Here is a 14,189-nt window from a genome sequence, read left to right as displayed (position 1 = left end):
TGTTTTCAGTCTTAGCCACTGTTTAAAGAGGAAAAACGTGTTGCTCGTTTGGGATTATCAGTCAAAGTGGATGTCAGCTAAGCTTTTCTATGAGCTTGGCAGCCTTTCCATAGCTGTTCCTTATCTTCCACAAGCTCCCTGCAAGCTTCTCCCTTTGATGGAAGGGATCATATCCACCTTTTTTTAGTTTCCTTTCCTATTCTTTTGATTCCTCCCCTATAAAGTCAGTACTCCCCCTAGTTTTTTGCTTGACTTGGCTGAGGACTGAGAAACAGCCTGACAAGTGCTAATGTAGCTGTTCTCACCAATGCTGCTGGTGGTAAAAGCCACAGGCAGGACTTGGTAGCGTGTTCTGCCCTTTAAACACAGAACCTATTTTAATCAATGAAGAGCAAATAGCCACAGCTGGCTTTTTTGGTCCCTTTCTCCTATGCAGCTTCTGCAATGCATGCATCCTGAGGAGCAGTCAATGCTCATGCTAGAGTTGGATAAAGTCAAAGTTCATTGCAGCAGTGAATTCTGGCTGGATCCACAGTGTGAGTTGCTGGGACCCCAGCTATTGCTGCCAGGCCAGTCCAATGGTGCATATTCTGCCATTATGATGGTGTCTTCAGCTGCTCCCTGGGGGATTTAGGGCTTATGGTATGAAGTCAGAGGCCACAAGGTGTTTTGTGTCTGGGATACTGGCAAAGGCTGGAGAAGGGTATTAGCAGCACAGATACAGGCTGGACTCTGTGGTTGGAGTAGCTGTGGACAGCATTGTCTCCAACACAGCAGAGCATCCATAGAAAAACTTATGCTTGTGGTCACAGATCTGCTTCTCTCCACACTGGCTCTTTCTCCTCTTACTTTTGCTTGGTTTTGTATTTTCTTTTTTTTTTTTTTTTTTTTTTTTTTTTTTTTGTTCATTTCTTTCTTTTTCTCTCCTGCTTTTGTCTCCTACAAGTCTCCCAGCTCTGAGCTGCTCCATACTCCAACTCCTCCGCCTTTGCCTTTTGCGCGCCGCGCTTTGTCTCCAGAGGTGCAGGCGGTCACATCCGAGTGGATTGCTCTGACCGTGGGAGTGTCTCCCAGCACCACTCCTGCCATAACTCCTCCATTGCCTCCTCCGCCTGAAGCCTCCCTCTCTCACACTGACTATCTCTCGCCTTCTGCTGCAGCCAGCCCTTCCCCCACAGTCAGCCTCCACCATTCTCATCTCTCTGGCTCCTCGACTCCCAGGTCCATTAAATCCCCATTGCCCTCTTCCTCATCCAGACCTCAATCCTCTGCCCGCAGTTTCTACCAGGCCACTCCACAAAACGAAGAAAAGTTTGTTGACTCCCCTTCTCCCAGCATGACTAACTCCTCTCGCTGGGCAGTGGAGAGCCCCGAAAGCATCCTCGCAGAGCAGCGTGACACCACTGCCAGCCAAGCCTGGCTCCCAAAGACAGGAGAGGGCAGTGGCCACCCTGAGCAGAGTGCTCATGCTGTCCCCAAGATCTCTGTTGAGCGCTGCCTGAAACCATCCCAACTAGACATGCGTGCGAGCCCAGAAAGGAGACCTGTGGGTTCCTCTGAGGACAACCAGTTGTGTCAGGAGCTAATGGCTATTGTTCAGGGAGGTAAAACAGAGAAAAGAGACATGAGGAAAGGTGATACGGGAAAGTTTCAAAGCGGGGAAAAGAAGGTACTTTTGCATGTGTGTGTGCTGCTCTGAATTGCTGATTTTTGTTTAACTGGTGGGTTGATGTTTGTGCTGCTCTGCAGGCAAAGCAGAGCCAGTGGCTGCCACATGTCATTTTGATGATCTTAAGACATTTTTTCAGGGGTCACCAGTGGCATTCACTTATAGCAGATCAAAAAGGTTTTGAAGAGGGCTCAAGAGCAGTGTATAGAAAATTATTTTAGAATAGATAACACAGGACTGACACAATCAGTCACATCTAATGAGGCGATTATCCCAGATAGTGGCTATTACCAGAAGCATCAGATGAAAGCATCACACAGGTCCACCTGCAGAATACAGACATTTTCTTGCTAATCAGAGATTTTACAGTGTGCAGTGAATCATTTTTGGTTATAGAATTTGTTTGTTTTCCCTAAAACCAAGAACCAAAAAGCATTTTAAACATAAACCTGGCTCCTAGAATCATGAAAGGAGTCCCCTGTTGATCCTGGAGCCTATGGTTTAGTGAACCCTAGTCTAGGATGTGCATGACTAAGGGAGTTTTGATTGTTACCTATGTATTGAGGGGAAGTTATTACCTTTGCCTTTCTAAAATTATATGAAAGGCTCTAGCCACAAAAGAGAATTAGACCTACTGATGCTTTCCTCAAAGAGTTTTTAAGTTATATGCAGCCATATGTTACAATTAGAGGAAACACAGAGGGAGCTCTCCAGTAGCTTCTACAACATATCTTCAGCTCTCAGTCTTTGTATAGGATATATGCTTTACTTTGCAACTCTCTGTTACCTTGGGGCACATTGTGGGGTACAGCCAGCCCAATTACATTACAGTACCCCCATAAGTGTAAGTTTGGAAGATTTGAAATCATAGAATTCTAAATACTGTCTTGGATGTACTGCAATAGCCTCCATGACATATCCCATCTAGTCAACATTAAATTATGAGAAACTAGGGTTTCCAAGATGACATGTTTCACACTGGGCAAACTTATGACAAATAATATGATTTCTGCTTGAATCATAACCAGAAGTCTACTGGGAGCTGTGTCAAGACTGTACTGTTTATCATCCAGATATATTTTAGTGGTATTTTTTAGACTTAACCTGCATGTGTAAAAGAGAGTGAGGTAGTCAGCTCAGACAAACCAACTGGAAGCTGCACTTGTCCTTGCATGGAGTTACTGTTGCTGTGTTTGCTTCAAAATTACTGGATAGTAGATGCTCTTACCACTAGCAGTGGTTGTGATAAGAGAGTATGTGCCAAGCTGACCAATTTTTCTTTTCTTCAAAAGACTGCAGACTCAAAAGTATTCTCTTCATCTGCTCCTCTCTCTTCCTCTACCCTCTCTTCCTCTACTGTCACAACACAGCCACCTCCCAGACTTACACGCAGAGTCAATAAGCCACAGGTAATCATCTTTGCTGATTAATCTTCCATCACTTACAGTTGTTTCCATGCCATGCCATTGTTTTGTCATATGCTTCTTTAGTGACTCATTGATTACACAGGTGAGATAATTTCCCTCTAAGTTAGAATTTTTATTAAAAAAAGAGAAAAATTACTTCCAGGCTGTGCAGAAGGGCAGGTAAGGGCAAAATCTTCAGCTGCTGCAAATCTACATAGATCAAGTCTAGGTTTCTGCTTGTTTGTACCAGCTGAGGATCTGTTTATTGGTTCCTCCAAAAGATTAACTCAGGGCTTATTTAGTTCTGGCCTTAAGCTCCTACAGCTTGATTGCATTATACAGCAGTGTTGGTGACCTTCTTAGTAGGAATGGTGTAGCACAAGAAAATTTGGTTCAGGTATTGTTTAACCACCTGAGATCAGGATTTGAGCATCTCAGAGGTGGGGATAAGGTGCACACAACTTGGTATCCACAATGCCAGGGGCCTACTCTGGTCTTCTCAGGTGGGATTCAGAGGTTCTAAGCTCTATTGCTGAGAGCTACAAACATTTTTAAAGAGGGCTGCAGTAGAGTCTGTGCAGCATGGCTCAGCCTCAGCACTGTCTGGGGTGCCCAGAGTGTGGGAATGAACAATGCTTACATCTGCTGGTGCCTCATCAGTCCTTCAAGGCAGCTTCCACAAGATGGCAATATTTGAAACAGAAAGTACACAATTAACAAAAAATGGACTGAGTTTTTAGTGATGGGTATTGGGGAAGCAATCTTTAGCGTGATCAGTGAACCAGGCAAGTTGGTCATGCAGGATAAATGTGGGAAGTAGTTGCCAGTGTTTCCTACTTTCTTGATTAGATTAAGACAGAGACAGCTTAAACTCTGAAATTTTCCTATTACCTTTACTCATTTTCTTCCACTTGAAGCTTGCACAACTTTTTACTGAACAACCACCTCCTGCTTCCCCTTTCACTTTCAACATCTGAGTCCATTAGAATACATATTCTGCTTCAAGTTAAAAATCCATGGAAGTTTCCTGTGTTGGCCTTTTTCCTGAGCTCTGATCTGCTTGGTCGTGCTGGTGCTTGCATTGAATATATGTGATCCAAAAGAACAGGAGGAAAGAGCCATGTTTAGACAAAGATGTTTCTCTCCAGTGATGATTAGCACCCAGTTCTATTTTGGGTGTTCCACCTGGTTGTAATAAAACCCTGTGGCCTTTCTTTGTAGTCAAAGTCAAGTCAATATTTATATTTTATATGCCTTGACAATCAGAGCATTGTCAGTATCAAGTTAAAACTGTGTGTGACATTAGCAGTAGTCTTGACCTCATTTGCAGCTGTGCATCCACAGTTCTTTAGGGAGCAGGAGTGGTGTTTATATGTGCAAATGGCTTCTCATTATCTGTGTGGTCCATACAGAGGTTGATGATTTCAGCAGAACTTCAGGTAATACCCTGGAGGCTTTTCAAAAATCTGTATCTCTCAACTGATTTTAATCAAATGAGAAAATCACTTAGCAGACATGGAAATGAGACATTACATTTGGCTTTTCCTTCCATTAGTGTCTGTCCCTGGTGTTTGAGGTACTTTATGATTTTGAATTTCAGTATTCTTTCTCATTATGGATAACCTCTCCAGTTACGAAATTCTGACCCAGGGTTATTTGCGGGATCCTTTGGTATAGGACTGGTGTAAGGACTCTGTTCCTACCTGTTACATTAAGTAAAAAGTGTTTGAGCAGTGTGGTGGCTTTGGCCCTGGGGCTGGACTGTGGCTGTGGGGAGGGGAAGGCAAGATTGGCTGGACAAGGGTCCCTGTATCAGCAACGTGACGGATGTTGCTGGGATCCATCTGCTCCCTTGCACTTGTACAGAACCCCTCCAGCAGAGTGGTAAGTTCACCTGCTTTTGGCTGGTAGAGAGGGGAGCATATGAGGTGGATGTTCAGACCCCATGTTCTCCAGCATGGACCAACTACCCCTAGCATGCTCCTTGCTTTGCACCATGTTCAAGGTAAGCTTTTACCTCCTCCAGTGGTTTTCTGTTGCTCCATAAATTCAGCACAGCAATGTTTCTGCTGAGTGCTTGCTGTGCAAGGCAGAGCTGCCCAGCCTGCAGCAGGCATTTGGTACCTGTTTTCCAAGGGAAATGCCTTTTTCTGCTGTAGACACAGCCTTCAACTTCTGATCCAGGGTCTGGGGAGTCTTTCCACTGATTATGACAGCCTTCAGGTCAGGCTGCTCCATTCTGCAGCCTTTTCAGTGTCCTTTGTGAGAGCTCTTCAGCCAGGTTTCCATTCGCTTTCACCAGAGCTGGGCTTGGTGTGTGCAGGGTTTTTCCTTTTGTTTCACCTGGTCTGGGGAGGCCTCCCTGGTCTTGGTTCTTCATTCACATGTGGGAGCATCAGTGCTGATGTGTGCTCTCCTCTGAGGGAACACCAATTTGTCTGTCTGTCTTGTGTGTCTATTAGTCTGTTTTGTTTAGCTTTGTCTTTCCTTATGTAGTTCTTTAACTCCCACCTGAAATGGATGGAAGACACTTAAGCAAGAGCTGCAATGGATGATGACATGAATTTCACTAGGAGCAAGGGGGGAGCACTATTGAGCAGTTCCAGCATGTTTCTGCCTTAGGGCTTTTCTAGGCTCTTAATGTAGAACTTTTTTCTGGTAATTTTACAAACTTGTAGCACTCTTTAGATCCATCTCCAAACTCCATATGAGGTGGAAACACTGGCCAGCTGTGCTTTAGGACTAACTGTACTGCATATTTGTGTATACAGTCTGTAGAAACAGAGACATAGAGACTTCAGCACATGCTTAAGTTTATTCACTTAGCCTTAACAAAGCACATAGTGTGGCTGAGCTGGTAGAAGTTGAGATGTCCTCACAGGTTGTGAATACTTGGTCACTTTTAGGGCCTTCAGCTTACCCTCAGCAGTTACAGGGCTGGCTCAGTGTTTTGGGGGAAATCTTTTATACTTTGGAGCTGTGCCAAACACTTCCTGATTCTTCAGCCACCCCTGGCACAAGGGAACCACCACTGTATGTAGTACATAGACTGTCTAAACCCATGTTTGAAGAGCATTTGGACCTCTAACACTTTTTTTCCCCTTTAATCTCTTCCTTCCCTGAAAGAATTGGGTTTGGTGGGTTGATTAAAAAAAAAATACAAAGCCACATAGATCATGCTATCAGGGTCACTTGTTTACATTAGTGGGGTGGTACATTTACAGGCCAAAATTATGGGACCTGATCTGGTCAGTTTTTCATCCTGTTTAGCTGATTCTGCATAGTTGCTGAGTGTGGGGTGTTTCACCACCTCAATGCAGGGCTCTGCTGCAGCTCTGGGAGTTAGTGCTTTGGTAGGAGCTGCATGGATCTCTAGAGCAGAGGCCAGAGGACATCCACTTAGTTATGTGTCTTGTCAGGAACTGGAAGTTCCTGCTTGGCCTTTACCACTGCCCAGCTGCCTCCTGGAAGTCCCCATGAGAATCCTGCCAGGAAAGGGAATGTGACCCAGGTTCTGATGCCGCACCTCCTGGTAATACAAACCTGCACTGTGGAACATTCAGAGGCAGTGTCAAATTTTTAGCTCTCAAAAAACAAATTTCATTCTTAGATATTAATGCTTTTAGGAGGAAAAGCTGTGCAGGGAGGTCACAAGTAATCAGTGGGAAATGGACCATGTGATCTTAGGAGCTCATGGAGCAATTTCAGCAGTCAGTTTATTGGTATGGAACAGAGAAGTGCTTTCTTGAATTAAAAGAAAACCACCCAAAGACATTCTTACAGCTGTCTCAGCCTGAAAATTGTTTTTTCCAGCTACTTAACCACCTGAGTTAGCTCTGGTCTCATTAGATTTGATGCACTATATCCAGTTGGTCTGCACAATATTAACTTTAAATTTGTTATTTTTTCATTTGCCTTTCAGGGCTGATGATAGGCAGGAGGGTCTTCCAGAAATCCTGTGAGAATTTCAGGCTCCACAGTAAATGCTTTGAATGCAAATTCCACTGCAATTAGTACATTGAACTTACATTTAAATTTCTTTCTCTAGAAATAGACATGGTAACAGAGCATTGTTTCATAGCGCAGTGATCCCAGATTCCAGCCCAGAGAGTAGAGCTGACTACAAAGGAGTTGCTGTGGGGCTGGCTTGGCCTAGAATGGGTCACAGTCCTTGACAAAAGAGATGGTTTGCTTTAGTACAGTGATGGGCACAGTTCCAGAGGTCCAAGATGTCGTTCAGTACAGCTTTGAGAGGAATGAGCTCATCCCCCTGCACTTCTCCAAAGCCTTTGAGCATGCCTGTGCTGAAGGTGTCACACACCTCTCTACTGTCTGCTTCTGCTCTCTCTCAGTGTGCCATGAAAAAGCCAGCTTTTTACTGGAGGGCACTGATGAGGTGAATAAAGAGAAGGACAGAAAGCTTAAAATTGAGGCCTGTGAAATTTAGTTTGAAAATTGTGTTGAATGATCACAGAGCATGGCCATGCTCTGTATCTCAATCCACTTTGCCAAGCAGTCCTGCAGGCAGTACACTAGCTCACATTTGCTCACATTTGCTCACAGCTTCCAGTGGGTGTTGAATATGAAAAAATGTGCAAAACCAAGCTGTGGATATTTATGGCTTTTTCAGTGATCTTCCCCTTCCCCATAAAACCTCCAGCCTCAAACACTGATTTCCCTTTATGTGTCCTGAGACACACGGTCCCTGTGTAGAGCTGTGACTGCAGAGTGAGGCAGGGCAGAGTCCAGCAGCTTCACTGGTGGTGGTGTTTGGAGCTGGGTTTTTCAGTCAAGGCCTCCTCTGACCTGAATCTCTGCCTTGTTGTGGGAATTAATAAAACATTTCAGATCCTTGCTTGGTACAGGGTAGAGTGATTTTTCTGGGGCTACGCGGCATTGTGCCTTCTGAGGACCTGAGCTGTTGTTTTTTTTTAAAAAAAGAAAGCAAGTTGCAGTTCTCTTCTGTGTCAAAATAATGGAGGACTTTTCTGAAAACAGCAACAGATGCCTTCCAGCATGCTTTTGGCTTTTCAATTTTGATGCTCCCAAGTTTGTGTTCCTGTCTGTGTTCTTTTTCCCCTACAGGAATGCAGTATGATACTATTGTACCATTTCTGACTGTAACAGTGTCCATAACCTTCCACTCTGATTCCTTGCCCTACCTTCTGTTTTGCTTTCCCTTGCAGCATTGTGTGCTGCTGTTGTGTTACTGTAGCCTCAATGTCTCTTGTGTAAATGAAGGATCTTGCTGTCCAAAAAGTATGGTGTTGGGGTGGGGAGGGGAGGAGTTGTTCATTTCCTTTTGTTGTCTGCACTCCATTTACATTTTTTTAATTCTGACCAATATAACATCTGCTAAAATGTCTTCCTTATCATTTGCTTGGTGATCACACAGCCTTCCCACCATTCATTGAGAGCTGGACCAGATCTCACAGAGTCTGAAAAGAGCTATGTGGTAAGGCCCCTGTTTAACTCAGATGTGTAGTCCTAGACACTCTTCACCCAGACAGTAACATCTCAGTAAGAGATAAAATGCCAGCACTATTTTTAGTTGCAAAGTAGATACATATTTATCTCTTTGCATATATTGCTTGTTTGCAACAGAAGAAAGATAATTTAACAATTAGAAAAAACTGTCACAACCAATGATAAGTTGGGCTAATTGTGCTGCCAGACCCTGGGTATAAGTTAAATGAAGCCAAATGCATGAATGGAGCAGCCCAACCTCACCTTGCATTCTTGAACTGACTTCATAGCATTTGGAATGGTGCCACTGCATAACTAATAGCAACCTCTTATGCTGCTTTTTTAAAAAAATATATGTAAATGTATTTGTTACAAATCTTCAAACTAAATGCCAAATTCTTCTGTATCTTGCCTGTTTTTCCATGCTTACATCTGGATCCCTTCTGCACTCCACTACCTGGATATTTACCTGGATCTACAACTCTTCTTTTGTTTTTGGTTTTTTTACTGGACTTATATGCTGCAACTGGAATGTCCCATCTCTTCTTATCTGTATTTTCCCCTCCCTTCCCCCTGTTGACTGTCCTTTGGGTGTTCTTGGATGTCAATGCTGCCTACCACACAGGAAGCTGTTTGCAATGAGATCATAAACATTGCAGAAAAGTCTGTTCATTACTGCAGTACTATTTCTCAGCCTCTTGACTCTCGCCACAAGGTGACCTCTAATGACCATAAATCATCTCTCATCATTTCTCAGCAACCTCAAGCACAGCAGCAAGGAGCCAGCCCTGAGCGAAGTCAAACACCACGAGACATGTAAGTTCTTTTGGTTCCCATCTCTTCCAGGGCCCATATTTCTGACTGGTGGTGAAGATAGGGAGGTATGAGAGCTCTCAGTGTTTCAGAAGATAAATTAGAATTATGTGGAAATGTCAGCTTTGCTTTAAAGAACAAAAGTAGCCATATATCGTCATGAGTTTGAGACTGTGCCCTTTCTATCTGTAGCACTGAAACAATGACCTCATGATCCTGATAGGGTCTCCATTACAGAGGCTGTCTCAGTGTCTTTGTATCTTGAAGCTGGCAACAGGTTCATATCCACTGGCTATATATGATCATATGATGTCAATCAATGTGTTCCACTCTGTTCTTAGCTTCTCACAGTACAGTGACAGTCCCAACACCAATGCCACTTGGTGCATTGCTGACCAGTTCCACAGGTGAATTGGTAGCTGAGAGACCAAGGCTGAGATTTTCAAAGCTGTTCAGTGGAGCTGCCACTAAGCTTGGTGGGGCCTTACACTGATGATTTTGAGAACAGCAGCCTGTGCTGTGTGCTGGGGACTGATGGTCACAGAAGTTGGCTTGTGAAAGGAGCCTTTGGTTCATGCAGAGCAGGAACATCTCACATCAGCTCTATTTTCATGCTCTATAGACAGGGGACCCAAGCCTCCCCAGATTTGCCCAAAGATTGTTTGCACTCCATAAGGATCCTTTCTAGTGAATACAGAGTGCCTGTGATACAAATTACATCAGTGTAGGATTCGGGCTTGGGTTTTTAATTCCACCAGACCTCCTCAGCCATGATTTATCCAGCAACCTTAGTGCAGTGGAGTAGGCAATAACTTTTTCTAAAGTACTTTGCTCTGCCATTTGGTCAGTTATGGCTCTCTCTGCCTATGTGCCTGGGCAAGGAAACAGCTGTCTCATTTAGCCCAGGAATGAGTGTATCCAGGTTTTGGCTTGCACTTAATAGGGTATCTGCAATTGAATGCTGTCTAGGTGCTACGTGTTAGGAAGACTCTGGTTGTTTGTCTGTGCAGACAACTACAGAAAGGGAGCAGAAGCTCTCCACATACCCCACGCAGTGTAGGTATGATGCTTTTTACTACCATGACCTTTTGACATCAGCGAGTTCAATGCAGTTGGCTTCCACCTCTCAAAAGGCAAACGTAGGTCGAGACTGCATTCAACAGTATGTAATAGGAATTAGGGGAACGTCTTCTCCTGAGGGGATGTCAGAGAAATCCAATGGCTAACATGTACTATCTTTCTGGTTTTTAGAGTTAGCTACCAAGCCCTCTACAGCTACACTCCTCAGAATGATGATGAGCTGGAACTGAGGGACGGTGACATTGTCGATGTCATGGAGAAATGTGATGACGGCTGGTTTGTGGGTGAGTGTGACACTTGCCTGTGAGCAGAGCTTTTTGGGAGAGCAGTTTTGCAGAGTGTCTGGAAGTTGCTTCCATTTGTGGGGTCAAAATGGTGAAAGAAATTGACTTCAATTTTTCCACAATTTCCCATCTTTTCCCACCAAGAATATTAAAATTAGGCTGCAAGGTGGTGGAACTTTGTTTTCCTTACTAGGTCTCTAGTACTTTCTTTTTTATCTTCTTGGTATCCCCATTTGTCTCTTCATCCTGATCCTTCTTGTTTACACAGATGACAGAGCAACAGAGGGAATAAAAAAAAACCTGGATTTCTATAGCATTTCCAAAGCTGAGGAAACCATGACTAGCTACAGAGAGTGGCAAGCAGGGGGTGAAGACAACACATGGATAGGAGTTTCAGTCCTTGAAAATCCAGCCTCAAGTGCATGTTTAGCAAAATCCTTTACCTTCAAGGAGTGCAAGTCTGGACAGTGTTCTCCATCTCAGCACTTCAAATCCAGGCTTGCCATCCCTTCTTAAGGGAGATTAGTTCATTTACACTGAGAAGAGTTTGACTTCTACCCTATAGGCCCAGGTGCTTTCACCAGCACCTTATTAATTGTTAAAGGGGATGACTAAAGGTGATTAGTAGCGGAACTAGTTGTGATCTGGTTTCTACCAAAAGACTCTTTGACTAGGGCTCCTATTTAGTATGAGGAATCAATGCCTGCAGGCAGAAGAGGTTGCCACCTGTACCTTTTTAAACCCTGGAGCCTTCCTTGCATGTCTCCATCTTACTGTGTCTTCCTTGTGTTTTATTTTGCAACAGGTACATCCAGGAGAACAAGGCAATTTGGCACCTTCCCAGGCAATTATGTGAAGCTTCTGTACCTGTAAAATAACAGTGATCCCATCATGACAAGGATGGTGGGACTCCTTTCCAGATGGTGTTTTTAAACAGTGAAGAAACAGACAATTTATGAATGTAATAGACAAGAGATGAGAAGTGTTAGGAGGATGTGGTTATGTGGTACACTATTGAGTTGAATGTGTAGCCCTGCTTCCATGGAGTCAGGGTGTGATTTGTTTGCTGAAGAAGAGACAGATTCTAGTTTACAGTGCTGCCTTTGTGTATTCCTCTCCCTTCCCCAGTAAGAGTTTTGATGATAATCTTAATTTGTACGGAGTACTTACCTCTGAGAAGGCTTCAGGGAAGCACATGGTATAGGTTTTGTTTGTGTGTTGAGATAGGGTAGTGCTTTGGGGCAGTCCTCAACGCTGCAGCTGCTCACATTCGTTGGCACAGGAGTTCAAGAAACAGGCTTGCTGCCCAGTTTCTGCCTTGCTGAAGACTCTTTTCTCTGCCTTCCATTTCCATAGAAAACCTTTCCTTCATGTCATGCATCTTAAGACCAGCAGAGGCAGAGGACAGCTGCTAAAATTGAATTGCAGAGCTCTGTGTGGAAAAGGAGTTTGGGACTGGTGGTTTAATCCAGAGAGATCAGCCAAAGCATAATGCAAATGTGCAAAAATCCCAAACCCTTTAATAACGTACTACTGATCTCTGCAGGGTTTTTTTCTTTTGTGCAGGGTGTGTGTGTGTGAATGTATTGTGTGCAAAATTAACTGAGTCCTGTTTTTTTAAAGAGAAATCAGCCTAGCTTTGACGTTTATCTGCACAAAGAATAGAACCAATAAACAGAATATCCGTGAGGGCAAATGGTGTTTATGAGTCCTATGGCTGTTCACTTTCTCTGCTCCTCTTGCCCTGTCGCTGCCCTAAAGGATCACACACCTTTTCCAGTATATGCTTTGGGATGAAATGCTGGGACTTCTTTCCAAGCATTAAATCTTAGAGGCTCTGATAAATCTGAGCCATGTATCACTGAGGGTGCCTTTTTTTTTTTTTTTTCATTTTGGTCACAGTGTTGATGGTAGGTCAAATAAATACATGCATTTTGGCTGCCTCTTAGTCATACAAAAAAGTCTAATCAATTTGGAAAGCTGTTCCCAGCAGTTATTACCAGTTACATAGATTTGTATTTCCTTGAGGGGAAAAAAAACCCATGGCTTGGCTGTATGTTTGCCTGTAAATCCACTATGAATACTCTTTTGATAGACTTTTTGTTATTAAGAAAAAGCATAAACAAAACCAGTTCTATCAGACTCTGCTTCCTACAATTGCCGTACAAATAGCAAAGAGTAGATTGCTATTTTGTCATAAGCCGTATTTAATAATATAAAATGCCTATTTTTATGCTGATGCTTTTATACAGATTTATTAAGAGTAAACTACAACTAACTGTTAGCACGACTTGCAATGTTTTGATAAACTAGCCATGCTCCTGGGTTTGAAATCAAGTAGGCTTGTCTTCCGTCTCAGTCAGCGGAAGAGAAGACTCTGTGTCTCAGAAGTTTGACTGTAAATATGTATATTTAACTTTGTACAGACAATGTACTTACCTTGTATAGAGAAATAATTTAAACACATTGAGTGAAGGGAGGGGAAAAAAGGCAGTTGTGAAAGGTTGGGATTTTTTTCCACTTTAATTTAAGTGATGGAATTCCATGTATGTTCACATAAAGAGTTTTAGCACAAAATATTCATTATGAAAGGGTTTCAGATATGACACAAAGTACCACTGTTTATTTTCTGCAGGAGGTATCTTGAATCCTGCATCTTATTTATGGGTTAGTTGTTCTGCTTTGGGTTTGCCCTCCAGTTATTTGCAACAATGTTTAGTCCTGTTGGTAAGATTGGATAACACCAAATAAATCTATCCAGCAAAGTAACATGTTGATATTGATTGTATATAACATACTCATTTAAAAGTTAATTTTCTGTTCTTGCTCTTGCCAGTTTAAGTTAAACACAAACACACACACACACGCCACACATATCCACACAAACTGCAACTTCTTTTTGTGTTGATTTTTTGTTTCTTATTGCAGTGGATTACTATTTGACAATTAATAAATGGAATTATTGAATTACTATTGTGTTCCTCGTACAAATTATTAAATAAAATCTACTCTGGTTGTTCCTGTAGCAATGCACTTTTGTACTAGTGCCCCGCTGTGGCTTTGTATCCATACTGACGTGTGGGTGTCTGCCATGGGCTTCTCCACTGTCCTGCACCTGAGGATCCTGCTTGTGATTTGGCTCAAGCTCACGAGTCCTTCCTGAGCTGTAGGATGGCTGTGACTTTTGCTTAAAGGAACCAAGGTGTAAAGGCAGAGGAGAAGGTGATTGCACACAGATCTCACCGTAACATGGTGTCAGGGTACAGTTGCTGTGGCGTGCACGCAGACCTGGGAGGTCAGGAGTACACCTCTGTCCACTAGTTTACAAAGGGTCTTTGTGACCTCAGATGAAAAGACCACCCAGGTTAAGTCAGGCAAGAAACTCAAAATGCCAACCTGTGGGGGAAGGGTTATCAGTTGGTGTTGGGCTTACATGTGCATTTTTAACCCTGACTTGGGTCAAAAGCTTTG

General features: G+C 43.2%; 1 protein-coding gene across 1 annotated transcript in view; it reads left to right on the top strand.

The window, feature by feature from the left end:
- Nucleotides 1-13,743, top strand: part of SORBS1 (sorbin and SH3 domain containing 1) — a 74,277-nt gene extending 60,534 nt beyond the window's left edge. Inside the window, exons 26-30 of the mRNA XM_053948846.1 lie at nt 947-1,669; nt 2,962-3,078; nt 9,167-9,357; nt 10,606-10,718; nt 11,524-13,743. Coding sequence (XP_053804821.1) covers nt 947-1,669; nt 2,962-3,078; nt 9,167-9,357; nt 10,606-10,718; nt 11,524-11,591 — 1,212 coding nt within the window. The 3' untranslated portion in view covers nt 11,592-13,743. The remainder of the gene's footprint in view (nt 1-946; nt 1,670-2,961; nt 3,079-9,166; nt 9,358-10,605; nt 10,719-11,523) is intronic.
- Nucleotides 13,744-14,189: the final 446 nt, after the last annotated feature.

Source organism: Vidua chalybeata, chromosome 8 (genome assembly GCF_026979565.1).
Source record: "Vidua chalybeata isolate OUT-0048 chromosome 8, bVidCha1 merged haplotype, whole genome shotgun sequence".
Taxonomy (NCBI): domain Eukaryota; kingdom Metazoa; phylum Chordata; class Aves; order Passeriformes; family Viduidae; genus Vidua; species Vidua chalybeata.
This window is presented reverse-complemented; position numbering and strand designations above follow the sequence as displayed.